The sequence below is a fragment of the Belonocnema kinseyi genome, chromosome 9 (genome assembly GCF_010883055.1).
Source record: "Belonocnema kinseyi isolate 2016_QV_RU_SX_M_011 chromosome 9, B_treatae_v1, whole genome shotgun sequence".
NCBI lineage: Eukaryota > Metazoa > Arthropoda > Insecta > Hymenoptera > Cynipidae > Belonocnema > Belonocnema kinseyi.
The window spans coordinates 49,225,718-49,242,953 of NC_046665.1; the positions used below are offsets into that span (position 1 = coordinate 49,225,718).

The window sequence follows — 17,236 nt, forward strand, 5'->3', positions numbered from 1 at the left end:
CTCGACACCTTGACAAATGTAATTCCATGTAGAAACATGCGTTTAAATAAAATATTTTACCAAAAAAGTTACCCACGCTTTAACTTGACAGACTGTATTTCGTTACTTACTTTGTCCATTAGAGTTTTCCCGCTTATTATGCGCATGAATCTCATGTCAATTGCGTTAATTTTATTCTTATCTTTTTCTTGATAAGTCCATGGCTCGCTACCGTATAGTACAGTCGGTACAAATATAGAATTATGTATTGCCATTTTGGCTTTATTTGATATATTTTTATTTCTGATAAGGGGACCTGCTCTACCAATACCCTTCGTACCTTCATTTATTCGTCTATCTAATTCCTCATCTATCTGCCCGTCCCCAGTAAGTAAGCTACCAAGGTATACGAACTTATCAACTTTTTCAATTCTCTCATCATTTAATAAAATATTGCATAGCGTTTTCTCACTCTTTCCTTCGAACACCATAGTTTTTGTTTTCTTTGCGTTAATTTTGAGGCCCATGCTCTTCATGCTTGCATCTAGTTTATTCAACATTCTTTGTAGGTCTTCGATAGACTTTGCCATAACAACCTTTAATAATAATATTCATATTACATAAACCTGAAAAACATAACCTGAAAATCGACGCATGCATGAAATTAAGGATTACGCGAAACATCTAAATCGCCAATTTCTTCAATTTCTTTCAAATGGGGATCGAGATATTAATAGAAGACCACCGAAGTCTTCCGAAACTTTCAGATCGGCAATCATCGTACAGCAAAAAACCGAAGTAGAATCGTGCATTTTCGGCTTACATACGAACTCACAGTGGTAATCATGCACCTTCTGTTTTGCGGCTCCCAAACGGTAGGTACGGTGAGGGTAAGTTTCATCCACGATCTGGCAGCACTGGTGAGTGCGCGGATCCACCCGGGTGAACCGTTCAAAAATGAACAGCGTGGTGGGTGGGGGTAAAAACTCTAAAACAGAATATAGATATAGAATAGACCTTTTCATTTAAGAAAATGACATTGCGCAAGCGCGAAAAATATATAGCACTTCCATGTGAGCTGCGGTCAATTTTTCACTGAAACGTTTGTGGGAATAGTAAACATTGACGAAAAAAACTATTTCGAACAATTGGAAGTTAAAAAACTTCCCAAAAAAGAAATGTCTATTATGCTACGAGAAAATTCATTGAAAAGAAAAAAGGTTGGCACGCACAAGAAAATGCTGTTTTGAACGTGCAAAAGTGACAGTCGGTACAAGTCTTACTTGGAATGTACTAACTATTTTATTAGATTTCCAAAAGCCTGTTTAATATTTCGAAAGGGTGACTTTCACGAGGGTTCCTTTAAAAGACATATTAAAAATTGCGCGAAATGCAGTAAAAGTGATATGTGGGTGAGGTTATGTGCGCGCAGAGACGAGTACTTTTCCAACTGAACTCCTCTTTCAATGCACCACTTTACTCTAAAAGTAAAATTATGCGTGTAATATTCAATTTACTAGATAAATGTATCAATTCAATAAATTCATTATTTCCATGATAAAAATGGTTAATTTATTTAGAAATTTTCAGGAAGTTCTACATAGAAGAAAATATAAGGCATTTTAAATCAAAAACATTCATAACAATAAAATGAAAGGAAATAATAAATTGTTGTGACTACAAATTAATAATTCTTTAATGGTTTTTTATCAATAAAAGATCAATGCAATGCAGAGCTGACTCACAAATTTAATTTTCTGAAATTCCAACGATTCAAGTCTTTATTTTAGACAATTCCGTTTCGAGTTGTTTGATTTTGAATTACTTTCTTTAATTACAAAATTATGAAGAGAGTAAGTTAAAAATTAATTATTTTAAACTGAAATAACATTTGAATAGTATTTACAAATGAATTAAGGAATTTAATTATGAATTTTCAATTATTTTCATTACAAATAGTTTATGAAAGTTTAATCAGATGTTTAAAGTTCTTTAACTACTAATGTTTTCTCATTCAAACAGTTCAATATTGAAAATTAAAATTTGCATGTAGATTCTTTAACTTCGAGCATGAGATTAAAATCGTCTTTCGAAAGGAAGTATTTTTCGATTATTTATATTCTAACTGCAGTTTATTGAAAAAAAGTCATGACATCATTTACATTTATTTACAGTTGTTCAACTCAACACGTTTTTTATCAAAAATGTTCAAATTCAAACCCTATAAATTATTAATTCTTTCAAGTCTCCCAAACCTGCATTTTAAAATTCGTTACATTGCAAATTCACGTTTTAAAATAAATTCTTATATGAAATTATATCTTATATAATAATAATAAGCATTTCTAAAAATTCTTAATTGAGCTTATTGTAAATTATCGTTGTGATGCGACATTCGTTATATTTTAAGTAATTAGATGTATTTTTTTCCTCAAAATTTGTAAATTTCCCAGTCAAAAAATGAATTTACTGACATATTTCTCGTCTGTTACAAAAATTCTTACCTTCCCCGTCAAGCTGTCACGCTGATTTAAAAAGTACTACATAAAAACATGAATAAAAAAATTTTCACTTCTTTCAGTTAAACGTATTTATTACAAACAATTGTTTCACCATTTTCTAATAATATTTCTTTTATTGTACGAATTTTCAGAGAGAAAAGTGCAAACTAAAAAAATCGCATTTGCGTTTATTTCGGTAATTTGCAAGCTAAGTGAATTTAAAAACTGACAACCCACTTATAATAATATCTATCAATTAATTTTCAACTGAATTTCTTTAAAAATGCTTTATCAACCTTTTTTTTATTTTTTGATTATTAAAATTATTTCACATTTATACAAAACACTGTTTTTTCACTGTTGAAACCTTACGACTATATGCAGTGTAAACTTAAGCTGCATTCCACATACCAGTCAATAAGTTGCTTCTTGTTCCCTTTGGTACATTATTTTCTGCATTCTAACCATCCTTTTAACTGACAAATGCTATTTTTTCCACCTTTTTATGCAATAATTCAGCACCTAGCACATCTTTTTCATTCACTTTTATATTGAAATTAGGTACAATAGTGTGTGCACATTTTACCAAAAATATGACCGCAATTTTTAAATGCCCGCTAAATGTCATGGCGGCGCCTAAGCATCCGCTCTTAAATGAAAATCATTCGCGCCCGGCAAATACCTCGTTAGATTTGTAGAAGACCAACATCCCACAATGGCGAATCCTATTATTTTAGCTGGCATTTCCTTTGGGCCTCAAACTTTCATTGAAATTTCCATCACACATGCCACTATCCAATTCATAATTGCTATCTTCTTCATCATTTTCTAAGATTGTTGCAAACATTATCATTTGCAACAATAATTGGTTTGATACAATTGCAGCAAAAATAATTTTCTTTTGCTGCCTACCTGAAAGCTACCTAGTAGAGAAAAAAGAAAAATGAGCTATTCCTTTCAGTTTGTATACTGTAATTATGAAAAGAATCTGCTTAACGCGGGCGCAGTAGTACACCGAGCCATCGTTGGCTTTCCGTTTAATGTGTAACTTTTTCCTTCATACTGCGGCACCGAAGACGTAAACTGCATTTTTTAAAGATTGCACATCTGTAGGGGATTGCATCAAAATCCTATCTGTGTCGCTTGGACCTTGAGGTTACAAAATGTGTTTACGTTTTCAAATTCTTTACTACTCGACTAGTGCGCCATGTCGCGTGGTGGCAGAATCACGAAACTTTTTGGCTTACGTAAGAGAACTTCCCCCACCGGAAGAGCCTGCGGATTGTTGCATTTTAAGATTTCTAAATTTTTCGGTGAGTAGCCTTTCGATCAGAACTTTTTTTTAATGCTCGTTAAAGGTCGTACTTTAATAAAGTACTTAAAGTTGTAATAGATATAAACGATATAAACAAATTAATTAACATAACTTTTATCTGATACACTTTACGAATTTGAATGAATTACTTAAATATATTTTGTTATTAGCATGCGAGTTGATAATGTTTAATATTGTGGGAAAGTACCGAAAAACAATAATAATTAATACTTTAGCCAAGTTTTATAAAAAAATTCACTTATTTCGCTTTTCAATGCATGGCAATTTTTTATGGTTGATGGAAAAGGGATGGAACAAGGGAGAGCTGTAGGGAGAAGAAAGGCATCAAAATAAAAAGCAGGACTGTGTCAATTGGAATGAGTGCCGGGAGGAGAATTGAAAAAGGAGAAGTGATGGGAGAATCTGAGAAAAGAAATGGTTATGGGATGAGGTGAATCACTAGTCATCGGTAGCAGGATAATGGGCCGAGACTAGAAAGGGAAGAATAATATAGAGTAAGGGATTATTTTCGACCATAAAATTTTTATAATTGATTTGAAAAAAGCATTGAAAAAGACTAGAAAGCCCTTTCTTGTAGGCTCGTATCAGCTACTTTGATTCATGTACACGGGCTTGTAACTTAGTTTCGGTAGGGCATCCTTTCATTCGTCCTTTTTTCTCGGGAGGGAAGGCAGTGATGTTGAGGGTTGGTAGAGTTTAAGAGAGGTTGAGTGGTGTGGATAAGAGAGAAGAGACTAAGCGATACAGGACTTGATGGGATCAAAGGTATGGAAAGGACAGTACATGAGAGTGGGGTGAGAGAAGGGCGAAGGGGAGATTTAAGCGACTCACTTGATGAATTGGTATGCTATGGTACACTTTTTTTGTGGTGCTCTGAGGCTTTCTTTTTTACTGTCCTAGGTGTGTATACTATTTTTTTGCTAGAAGGCGCCGGAAAGCGGCAACTTCGTTTCGCACAGCGGTCGGGAACTTGCGTTTTCCGGCCGGAGGGCGTAACATATTTCTTTTATTGTAGATGGAATTGAATTAAACTAATTAAGGAAGACTTACAGCGAATACGTCATAATTGTATGCCATATCTTCAATTCCAACTTCAAGATTACTATTAACAAGATCTTCTAAAGTGTTAATAAATCGAGTTGGTTCCGAGAGTAGGAATCCCACTACAGAAGCGGAATAGAATTGGTTAATCAAAAGACCCCACACAAATAATGAAAGGAAGGCGATGCGACCGGAATAAAAAGTGGGTAAGTCGGTAGAATCTAGAGAAAATTTAAATTAAAATAATTATGAAAAGATGAAAACTATTTTAGTAATATATTTTTATAATTTATAATAATTAAACTTGCCTTGCTGAGTAGCCGCCGCCAGGACATTCATTAAACTATCCAAGGCGGGATAATTGGTTTTTCTGCGGCTTTTTTCAATATATTTTTTCTCGAATTTTGTAATAAAATACACCATGCCCCAATAAATAACGACCGTAATCGCAATTATCCACCACACGTCTTCAGTAAAAGGTTTTGAGAAATTATTTCTTATATCATTCGTTTTCGGGTGTCGAAAAATGATAGCCGCCCTAAAATATGAACAGGATATGAAATAAAAGTTTTTAAATTTGATTCAAAAATGAAATAGCGATACAAATTGTTTTATAATTTTGTACCTACCTAGCAAAGTAAGATTGAACAGTATATTCACAAACATCAATTCTTTCTGACTTAAACATGAAAGGAGTAACCCCAATATCCACAATTCCTTTGATCATATCACCGATTATACCATTAAAAGTGCCATTTATTAAGTATCCCCATGAAGTAGCACGTGTGAGATGCATTCTGTAAAAAAATTGCATTATCATTATCGGCTTGCTGACATTATGATTCTTAAAACTAATTAGGTTAATGCCCCCAAAATCGGACCGTCAATAAACTACAATGTAAATACGGTAATTTTTCGTCACATACATCAACAAACAAATAGTTGAACTTTCTAGCAAAAGAGACGAATTTTTTATAAAATACATACAGTTTTAACAAGAGGGTTGTTAAATTCTTAGCCCAGAAGAGGAATTTATTCGAAGAGGAATTGAATTTTCACCAAATAGAAGTTAATTTTACACCAAGCAAAATGAATTTTCAACAAAGAGTGAGGACTTTCCTACCATAAAAGACGACTTTAAACAAATAATGTTCTGCTAACGAAAACAAAACAAACAAACAAATGAATTTCAACCAAATTGTTGAATCTTGAAGTCAGATGACAAAGTATCTACAACATAGTGTAATTTTCAAGCTACAGTAACAAATTTTTAACGAAATAGTTAAATCCGCAATAAAAAAATTAATTTTCATCTAAGCAGTTCCATTTTTAATCCAGAAGAATACATTTTCAAAAAGGAAGATTAATTTTCTACCATGAAGGACGAATTATCAACATAATACATGCATTTTTAACCAAATACTTAACCAAAGAAATGGATTTTAAATGAAGCAGTTGCAATTTTAATCGATTAATTTGAAACTAAAAATAGTTTGATATTGTTATTGGATCCTGATCATTTAGTTCGCATTCATGCGAAAAACAAGAAGAGGGAAGAAAAGGGGATGTTTCTTGATAATAGGAGAAAAACGAATTATTTAATAAGGGGGGAAATAGAAGAATAAGGGCAAGTGTGTGAAGACTGAAATATTAAATTGATTTTCAAACTTATTAAGTCATTATTGAACAGCACCCTTTCAAGGCCATTTTCGTGAAATTCGCAATCTTTGGTCAAAGTTCATGGACAGCCCCTAAACGAAGTTAACCTATATAATTTATCTTTGCAACAGTTTAAGAGAAGGAAGAAGAACATGTCTAGTTAACTTCAAATTATAAGTTAAGAATTCATGTTCTTTTGTTGGCTAGGGTCATTAATCAATTTCGGATGTTAGATATTGCTGATTACTGGTCAAATAATTTGATGTTCAAACGAGAAAAAATCTGCCTTGGTCTTTATTTAAACAAAAAAGTCCCTATTCACGAATGGAGCGTTAAGCAATTACACCACAGGGCCCCTGCTAGATACCCGAGTCGAAATATAGGCCCTCCTTTGACCCTCTGTAGCTGCGAATAAAACTTCTTTTCCACTTCCTTGGCCCTCGACATCCTCTGTTGCTCATCGTAGAACTTCTTTAGACCTCTTTTCAACCTCTTTAACCTTCCTCATGATTTTCCAAGTTTTCGAATCCCTCGTTTGAGCCTCTATGACCCTCTGTGCGATTTTCAAAATATTTATCAAGCCCTCATTTAAACATGATCTCTGCAGTAAACCTAATAGTTTGGTCGAAACTAATAATAATTGAATAATTATCAGTATTTTCATTTTTGACTTTTTTTAAATATACACGGATAGAAAGACCTTCATATCCGATATATGAAATATATTAAAATGGACATACGTATAATAAACCTAAATATATTGAACTCAATGCATAACTATAAAAAAGTGGGAGAAGTTGAAATTTATTTTAAATAATTTAATATTTCAAGATATTTTTTTAATATTAGACACTTGTATTATAGGAGGAAAATAAAGATAATATACACATATAAATGAGCGGATCCTTTTATTCAAACTCTTTTTGGTTGATCGGCAACCCTATATACTCTTGATGATCTACGTTCATGAATACACAAACGGTCGTAATATTTTCAATTGGAATAGACATTGCGTTTTCGAAAACATCACGACAGATGAGTTCGCTTTGCAAAATTGCAAAATGTGAGTCTCCACACTGACAGTTTTACAATTCACAATAGCAATTATGAACTTTCAGAAAAAAATAACATAAATTATAAAATTATATTCAGATTCAGTGAATTGATTTAGACTAGAATTAATCACTAACATTTCAGAAGTTACTAAGAAGCAGACTCGCTTGATCTTGTGGATACAGGAGAATTGCGAAACTATCTGGTGGAGCAGCGGTGGCGTAATTAGTTAACGCTCTACTCGTGAACTCGCGTTCCCGGTTCAAGTCCGGGCCAAGGCAGATATTTTCTCGTTTCTTCAGAAAATTATTTGACCATTAATAAGAAATATCTAACATCAGAAATTGATTATAAAATTATAAGCGTGCCTTTTTTAATAAGTGTGAGGAGCTTAATTAATATTAATATAAATGAAACTGCAGTAATACTTAAACTTACGAAAAATTATAATAGTCCCTCAATTGAAGAACCAGATTGTAATTAAATCTGTGCATATTGTCTAAATGTCTATCGACAGGAGTTGTCAAGTACGTATGAAAATCCGGCCTTGGTTCGTAATTTACCTATGCAAAATATTTTATTTTCAATAGATAATAAATGTATTAACCACAATTGTAACAGTGCGGAAATAAAATTTGCAGAGCTGTCACTACCACTACTGAAAAATTTAAGGAAAGTCCATGTAAATTCCTCCGTCGATTATATTTGTATTGATTAAGATCAATTTTGAGACCTTTATTATTGCTCCACAAACCCATATAAGTGACATTTAATTTTCCTCCGTGACGATAACTAGGATTATAAACATCGTACATTATATACGAATTATTTTTACGAAGAGCTACTATCATTTCAGTTGCAATTGTCAAAGGCAGCTCACGAATAGAGTTCAAAGGTATTTCTTCATTTTTGGTAAGTAGTAACCAAAAATATGACTCATTATAAGACAAATTATTTTTGGTAAACTATATTTGAGAAAAATTATGTTTTTAGTACTCCCGCCTATAAAATTTATTTTTTGAATTAAACAAATTTAAATATGTAATATTTACCTGTTGGAAAATGATGTCGCTACTATGACAATCCAAATCCAAAAGGACACCCAGCTTGTAATAATTCACTTTCAAAATATTCTTCATGTCAAGATTTTTAGCAATCTTAACGTAGGATGTCCTCGTATTGAGTGCTAAGAACCACCTTACACTCTCTAAATACAAAATAGAACATTAGAATGATGAAGATGATAATAATTAGATAAAATCAATATAACAGGAAAATATCTCCCCATTCTAAACACCGGAAAAGTCAGTTTTGTATAACAAATTAGTCTTACGCAAAAAACGTGTTTTCAAAATATATGTTATAACTAATCTTTGACCTACCATCATTGTTCAAGCAACCAAAACTAACATATTGAAATGCACGCTTTTCCTGATAAAAATCTTTTACAAATTTAGCTGCGATTTCAGTTTCACTTGAAATTGCAAGTGTAATCAAAAATAAAATAAGAAAGAGAATTTTTTCTTTTGAAAAACTGATCCACGTATTAACTTCAATCATCTTGAAAGTACAAATGAAAAAGAATTTTTCTAGAAAATACTTAAAAATTTGAATACAAATTCAATTTTTTGAAATTTGTAAAAATTCATATTTTATTTTATCTTTTCTAACGGACTGGTAGAAATAAAGCTCAGAAAAGAGTAACGGACTGATGTAAGAAGAAAATTTACGTTCAAAACGTTTTACTAAAAGGATTTATATTACAGTTATTGTCGATAATTGGCGATGCAGCATTATATGGCTTCCCTTATGATTTGGAATTCCATATCCCTAATATCAAAATAATAAAAGTACAAAGAACTTTTTTCTCCTCGATAATTAGATTTTATTGTGGGGTAGCGAAAAAGTAGTATTATTGATTTGAAAATTGCTCCGACATTATATCATCAATAATGCGATGACGATGTTTTCAAATTCAGTGTACAGTCTCAGAAAATTTTATCTACTTAACGAAGTAATTCCATTTAGAAGTTATTCCGGCCACACGGTCCATTCAAAACTATAAAACATTAAAAAACAATGCGTTATTTTTTTTTGTAAAAGCGCTTTTTCAAATATTTCATTAGCCCTCTAAGCCTGCCTTCATTTTTTTAATAGACCGTATGACTGAAATATATTTATAAATATTCGATTTGGAAACTGTAAGTTTAATGAATTGCTTTATCTTCTTTATCCATTTTGCCTTAATTATTACGTAGACCTTAACATTAATATTTAAATCCATTTTTTATTTGGGGACACGTTTATTAGAGTCCAAAATTGACGAAATACTATCTTTATTATTCTAGAATTATTAAAGATTATTATTTAGGGAGAAAATTATAAAAATCATTTAAGTGCATTCCTTTAAAAAAGTCAGAAATATATTGAAAATTTTATTTTTTTTCGCTTTTTTACCCAAAAAAATCGGTGATTTTCTTAATTCTTGTGCGATTGAAACCTGCTTAAATTTTCTTTTTGATATAATCTTTTGGGAGATCTAATCCCACATCAATATTAACTTATTGTAAACATCTCAACTTGATCCTAACGGGGCAACAAATGCACGCTTGTCCTAATATGCTATTTTTGCATGTACTATTTTTCTATTAAACAGTAATAAATAAATAAAAATTTAGATATTATTTCGTGCACTTTAAAATTTTTTGAAAGTATGGAAGTACATGTTTTTAAGGGTTTTCTTCGGAGGTGCCTCAGATTAAAGATTTTTGATGAAAGAAGATTTAAGAAGAAGCGAGAGAGAGAGATCTTTTTCGCAGATAAAATTCGATATTAAATATTTTTGTTTGTAGAATTGAGATTCAAAATAAAATTTTCTATTTACAGTTTTATTTTTTTTCATACAACTGGCTAAAAAATAAGCAAAATAAGTAACATTTCGTTATTGAGACCCCCACAATAAAAGTGTTTCTTTTATTCAGATTTTCTTCTGAGACATATCAAAATGAGATTTTTTCATATATAATTGAGATTTAAAAAAAGTTTGTAATGTCATAGTTCTACTAAGTTCTCATTTCCATGAGCACATATTGGTTTTACGTGAAAATTGAGATTTGCGGCTTTCTGTTTGAGAAAAAATGGATTTTCTGTTGGTGTCTGTCTGCCGCTGCCGTCGCAGTCACTGTCACTGTCACTGTTACTCTCACTGCCACTGTCCCTGTCACTGTCACTATCACTGTCCCTGTCACTGTCACTTACACTGTCTTTGTCGTTGTCGTTGTCCATGAGAATAAATTTATCCAACTTTGAAATTACAATAAAATTTTAAGTTCAAATTATCGGATATAGATCAATTATTATACAAATGCGTTCACAATCAACGTTCCGGCAACATTTATGTGCCTTCTTTAAGTTAAAATTTATCTAACAATAATATTATGAAGAAATAAATAATATTTAAAAGTCAAATTTTAAATCAATCGAACTTTTTTCAAACGACCCACTTAAAATTTAGTTATTATAAAATTCATTGACAATCAAATCCATGTTTTTATTTGTTCATTAACCAGCCATTTTAATTATAAAAAATATTATTAAAAATAAAATTTTTTAATTTTCAAGTTAAACTGTCGATGATACGAAAAAAAGAAAAAACAATAGTAGTTCACTACAAAAATATCTAAAAATTTGTTCTGAATAATTTTTTGATAGAACGCGTAGTTCTTCTTTTAAGTGTAAAAAATAACACTAAGCATTTCGAAAATAAGATTTTTGGAAAAACGGCAGCAAATACTTTAAAAAGTATATAAGCAAAAGTTGATCTCATTAAAAAGATTTACAAAAATGCGATAAATGATTTTTTGATAAAACGCGTAGTTATCGTTTTAATCGTGAAAAATAAACTAATTTATTTTTAGAAAAACGGCACAGCGTAAAATAAAATGTTTAGAAACAAAATTATTCGCCTGCATTAGATCTGAAAATTTGCTTCTGACTTTTTTGATGGGATGCGGACATTTTTATTCTTAAAAAAGGACAGTGAAAATACGTCTTGTTCAATATCAATGTGCATTATGTTATGCAAGGTGATAAAATACATCTATTGGATTAATCCATTTTTCAGGCCAGCTGTAAATAAGGATCAATGCGAAGTCCAAGATACGTGATGAGAATTTGTTCGTTAAAGACAAAGGAGCTTTAACAAAAGAGAATTCACAATCACCAAATTACATTTGTCGACGGACATTTTTTTATTGTTATTATATTCTTTCCTATATTTTTAAAATCATTATAAGTGATATATGTGAATCTCAAACATTGAAAAAAAGTTTGTGAACATCATATAGCAATTTTTCATCTTAAATTTGTAGTTTATTATACAATAAAAATGTGGAAAATGGCTGAGACCTAAAATGGTAAGCTCTTTGGCAATAGACCTTATATATACATTTATGCAGACGTGGGGGAAGTACAAAGGCGAGCGCATAGTAGCGCGAAGTGAATGTAATATCGAGAGTGAATCGCAAAAACGAACAAACAAACGCTCAACTTACGCCCACTGAAACTTGCGAACGAATCGAGCCGTGCTCAGCGCGCGATGGGAATGTGTCCGCGCAACGGGCAGATTTACCTTTTAATATCAGTGGTTATTAGATAAGCAATATTAGGAAAATAGTAATAATTTAAGAATCGCACAATTCTAAAATGAAGAAAAAAATATTTTTTAAAACAGCAAAATAATAGCATGTTTCTTTGATTTATGCTGAAGAAATTTCAGGTTTGACAGGTCGGCAAGCCACCTCATATAATTGTTTCATAGGCATATGATTTTTTTTTATTGTAAAATATTTAAATTTTTATATCTAAAAAGTGAACAGAAGATATTGACCAATTTTAAGTATTATTTTTTTCACTTTTATTAGATGCCACCGTAAAAAAAAGTTTTCCTACGGCCAAACAATTCGATTAATTTAATCATTTTCACTTTGCCGTTATGCACAGCTTCCATTAATTATAATAATGTTTTATGTAAATTTCACTAGTAAACTTAAAAATTTTTTAATTCAACACCATTTTACATGAAATTAAAAGAGACCTCCTCACTTCAAACGAAAAAATTTATGAATGAAAATCTACTGCAGTTATAGTATAACAGGAGACTTTCAAATATCGACAGATAAATATCAGCCTTTTGAAAGTTCTCGGTTCTTTTCACTGAAAAAAATGCTCACCTATGGGCCCTTTTAAAAGGACACGCATGGTGGATAGTAGTCATACATTAATGACACTTACAAGAAATTTACTCATAAATATTTTCCAAAGATATACTATGTAAGAATTTTCTTTATATTATATCAAATGCGAGGCTCAGTAAGGTCACAGTAAAACTTTGAGGGTATATTTTGTCGCAGGTAAAATTATCAACGCTGAAATCATTGGAAAAAGATTGTAACGAAAATCGTTTTAAACAGCGACGCTGAGAAAAATAGTGATAATAACATTTTTATTTTTAAACATTGTTTCCAGAGAACTTTTTCTTGCAGCACACGTACATTTATGGAAGTATCAGTAGTGTAGGTCAATGATTATTGAGACAGTTAGATTCGTTAGTCAGAATTATCAATTTTTTTAAAGACATTGCAAAAGTAGTGCAAATTTCAATGTTTTCTTAAAATTTAAATAAAATTTAATATATTAAACATTTTTCCATGTCCTTGGGGGCATCACAATAAAAACTTGGTGGTGTATTTTGTTGCAGATAAAATTATAATGGTGTTCACTGTACCTCGGTAGGGATTCAGATATCTCTCGAACTTGGGGTACGACATACCGAGTATGTAGGGTATGAAATAGCTACTAGGTGGGGTACGAAAAGTCAGATGTTACTGTTTTGAAATTTTGGCAGCTGTTTTCAAACATGCCCAAAGATATTATAAGCCTAGATGCGGCACGTGTATAGTTCGAGGAACTAATTGTAGACGGCGCTCCCGGCGAAAATTGCCCGATCCCCCATGCCTCTCAACCCGAAGATCGCGCCCACCAACTACTTTGCCCCTGCAATCTTCACCCGTCGAACAAGTCCATCCAACAGCCGATACTAAGTCGATAAATACTTAAAAATACAAAATATAAATTTTATATTGAGAATTTTGAGTTATTATTTTCAATTAATGAATCAATTATTTGAATAAATTTTGCATCATGAAAATATGTAGGTGCATAAGATGTACTTTTGAATTGAATTAAAACGTAATTGTATCGTAATAAATATTTTTAGCTGCTACATCTTTTATGAAAAAAATGAGACATTTTACTGTCTATGAATAATATTATTTTGTTGTTTTGAAAAAAGGCAGTGGAAATTAGACTACATGAAACTATACATTTGGAGATATTAAAAGTTTTAATTGATAAACATATTAAATTGAAATTTAAAATAATCAATTTTTTAAATAAATATGATCGTATAGCGTTCTCGCATGTAGAATTAGCGATTTGGAGTTTTTAGATGTAGAGTTAAATTTTATACGAATGCCGCCACCCACACGATTATTAATTTAAGTAAACAATAATTAGTAAATTTATATGTTTGTGTGATTAATTATGAATTAAATAAATTATAATTAAACGATAAAATTATATGATAAAATTTTTTTACATTTTTAAAAATAATATTTTACAGAAATTTATGTATCTTACTATGTGTGTCAATTATGTCCCGATTTTTAAGATTGAGAACCCCATAATTTTAAAATTGAAAAAATGTATTTTTAAATTTTACTCGAGTGGTTCATCAGAATATATAAATATTTTGCCTTACATTTCTCAATTTGAGCTAAAAGGTTACAAATTATTGCAAAGTTTCAAAAACATTTATCTCTTAATTGTTAATTTGTAATAAAATAATCCGTAAATGAATTATTTGCTGTCGCGGGCACATTCTGATCGTGCGCTGTGCCCGTGGCTCGCAAGTTTGAGCGCGTCTAGGGCGCGTAGTCTGTTGATTCCCACGATTCGCGCTCAGATCATTATTCATTGCATTTAGAATGCTTGAATGAAACTTTATCAAAAAAATCTCTTTAGATCGCAGTATTTATATGCGTGTTCATATTCTGAATTTTCTACTCAAATAAGTATATAGTTAAAGATTAAGTTTCTCAAAGATCTGTAGGCTTTGAGGTACACAATATTATCGTGACACTCGCGCTGCACACTCATTTTTTAACAGACAGTTGCAAATTTATATTTTCTGAATCAACTTAAAATAAATTTTAAAAATACAATTCTTTTTTTAAACGACTTTCTCTATATCGCGTTGTTATGATAATAATAGGAATTTGGTTTTCATATTATTTTTTATAGATAAAGCAAAATATCTTACAAGTCTTCTATTAGATTTTTTATGTATCTCGCGTCTTTTCGCGTAATATTGAAATTTTCGATTTTCTGTATATATTACTTACGATAAAAAAAAATTACGAGTCCTATCGAAAAGTGGTTTACAGAAATTTTGTAGGATTTTTCAAAAATTATAATTTCTCTTTGAGACTTTTTGTCGTATTTTGCGTCATTTGGTTCAAAATTTGTATGTTGTGGTGTCATATTTCGGGCAATTCTAATACTTTCTCCATCATAAATAATAAGAATGTAAGAAATGAAAACAAATTTGTAACTCTTTTGCGGGTAAACAATTTTTGTCAAATCATTTTTTTTCGTAACTTGTATCATTTCTTCAGAAAGTTTTTTTTTAGATTTTCAATGTTATTTTTCGTAAATAAAACAAAAGTTACGCGTCGTATCAAGAAGTGATTGTTAACAAATTTGTAGATCTTTTTTAAGATTCCAATTTTTACTCATTCATCTTCTTTCGTGTCCTCCATAGTTTGACCACAAAGTGGGATTTTTATATCTCGTGATTTTTTGTGAAATAAAAATTACAATTTTCGATTTTACAAGAAAATCCAAAAATTCTCTATGATAATCTTGTAAGGCTTTTAAACAGAAATGTTTTCCTTTACTTGCCGTAAATAAAAATTTTAAGTATAAAAAAATGGTCCCACAATTCTTTAAATGCTCTAACTTTATGAATTTACATCCAAAATGGCTGTTTAATGAACTAGTTCTTTCTTTTCGGACCTTTCTTTTCTTATACTTTCTCAATCATAAATAATGAGAATGAGAAAAATGAGAGGCCCTTTCATTTTCTTTCATTAATTCCAGTTTTTAAATCATTTGAATTCTTTAATGTAAAACGCTGTTACTTTTCTCTGTAATATTGATATTTTATCCAATATAAATAAAATTGAAAATAAAGTTTCTTAAGTATAGTGTCAATATACTTGTTCTCTGTCATTCTTTTAATTGTTGTAATTTCGTTTTCTGAGTCTTGTCGATTTTTCGTTTTGTAATTTTATGCATAACATGTAGTATGTTTCCTTATTATTAACTTTTAAGGAATTTTTCTTTTTTCTCTGTTTTTAAGAAACCTCTTTTCCTCGTTTTTTTCGCTTAAGTGCTTCTTGGCAGAAAGTCTACTATTACATTTGTGGTTCGGAATGCAACTTATTTGGTTAAAAATTCTAGTATTCAGTTGAAAATTGTATTATTCTGTAAAAAATGCAACTATTTTGTTAAAAAGTCATCTTGTTTCGTGAGGAGTTCAGAAGCTTGGTTAAAATTTGAACTACTTTGTATAAAATTTATTCTTTTGGTTTTAGATGTATTTTAAATAAAAATCAATATTTTCTGGTTTAAAATTGCTCCTATATTATTAAAAATTCATGTATTTTGCTACAAATTTGGTTGAAATTTTTTTTTTTTTTATTTCAAATTAAACAATTTTTATAACCAATAAACTGGTTTAATGGAAATTTAACTTTTTGGTAGGAAATCAACTTATTTCTGAAAAAATCATATTTTTAATTGGAAATTCAACCTTTTTATAGGTAAATCATCCTCTCGGTTTCAAAATTCAAAAATGTTGTTAAAAATTAATATATTTTGTTGAAAGCGCGTCTTATTTCAGTACATCATTAATATAATGCTGGAAAATTCATTTCTTTGGTTAAAAATTTAACTATTTTGTTCGCAATTTATCTTCTTTAATTGAAAATTAATCGACTTAGTTAAAAGTTGAACTTTATCATTAAAGATTCATATGTTTAGGACTCCCCTTGATATTTGGGGTTCACTCCTTTGTTGAAAAGTTAATTCCTCGATTTGGTAGAAAATTCATCTTTTTGGTCGAAAATTAATTTTCTTGATTTTTTTTTCATATTGTCTCTTTATTTAAAATGCAATTGTTATAGTCTAAATTAGTCTATTTTGTGTAATGATTTAACAATATGGTAGAAAATTAAAGTAGGATTCGTTTGTAAATGAACTTTTCTGTGTTTTTTTTCGTGTTTGTTAAATCTAGTATTTTTTAAATCATATTTCTGCAAGATTTACCTCTTTGGCTTAAAATTTAACTTTTTTTGTTGACAATTTGGTATTTTTTATGTTAAAAATTACTTTTTTTCTGAAAATTGCAACTTGTCTATTCTTGATTGGAAATTGATCCTTTATACTAGGCAGTCTGATAAGTACCTGAAAATTCTAAGAGATGGCATCAGTATTCACTAATGTGAACCATTTTCGTCGAGCTTGATCCTTCAAATGACGCCTG

General features: G+C 30.4%; 1 protein-coding gene across 3 annotated transcripts in view; it reads right to left on the bottom strand.

Annotated features, from left to right (window-relative positions):
• LOC117179794 (ionotropic receptor 75a-like) overlaps positions 1-17,236 on the bottom strand; it is a 91,369-nt gene that overhangs the window by 17,006 nt on the left and 57,127 nt on the right. Inside the window, exons 1-6 of one of the 3 annotated variants that reach the window (XM_033371906.1) lie at positions 8,952-9,059; positions 8,622-8,776; positions 8,008-8,132; positions 5,487-5,654; positions 5,166-5,395; positions 4,867-5,078 (exon numbers count right to left, since the gene is read on the bottom strand). In XM_033371906.1, coding sequence (XP_033227797.1) covers positions 4,867-5,078; positions 5,166-5,395; positions 5,487-5,654; positions 8,008-8,132; positions 8,622-8,708 — 822 coding nt within the window. In that variant the 5' untranslated portion in view covers positions 8,709-8,776; positions 8,952-9,059. Of the gene's footprint in view, positions 1-4,866; positions 5,079-5,165; positions 5,396-5,486; positions 5,655-8,007; positions 8,133-8,621; positions 8,777-8,951; positions 9,060-17,236 lie in introns of those variants that run through there. The other 2 variants (XM_033371905.1, XM_033371907.1) reach the window with 2 other exon arrangements.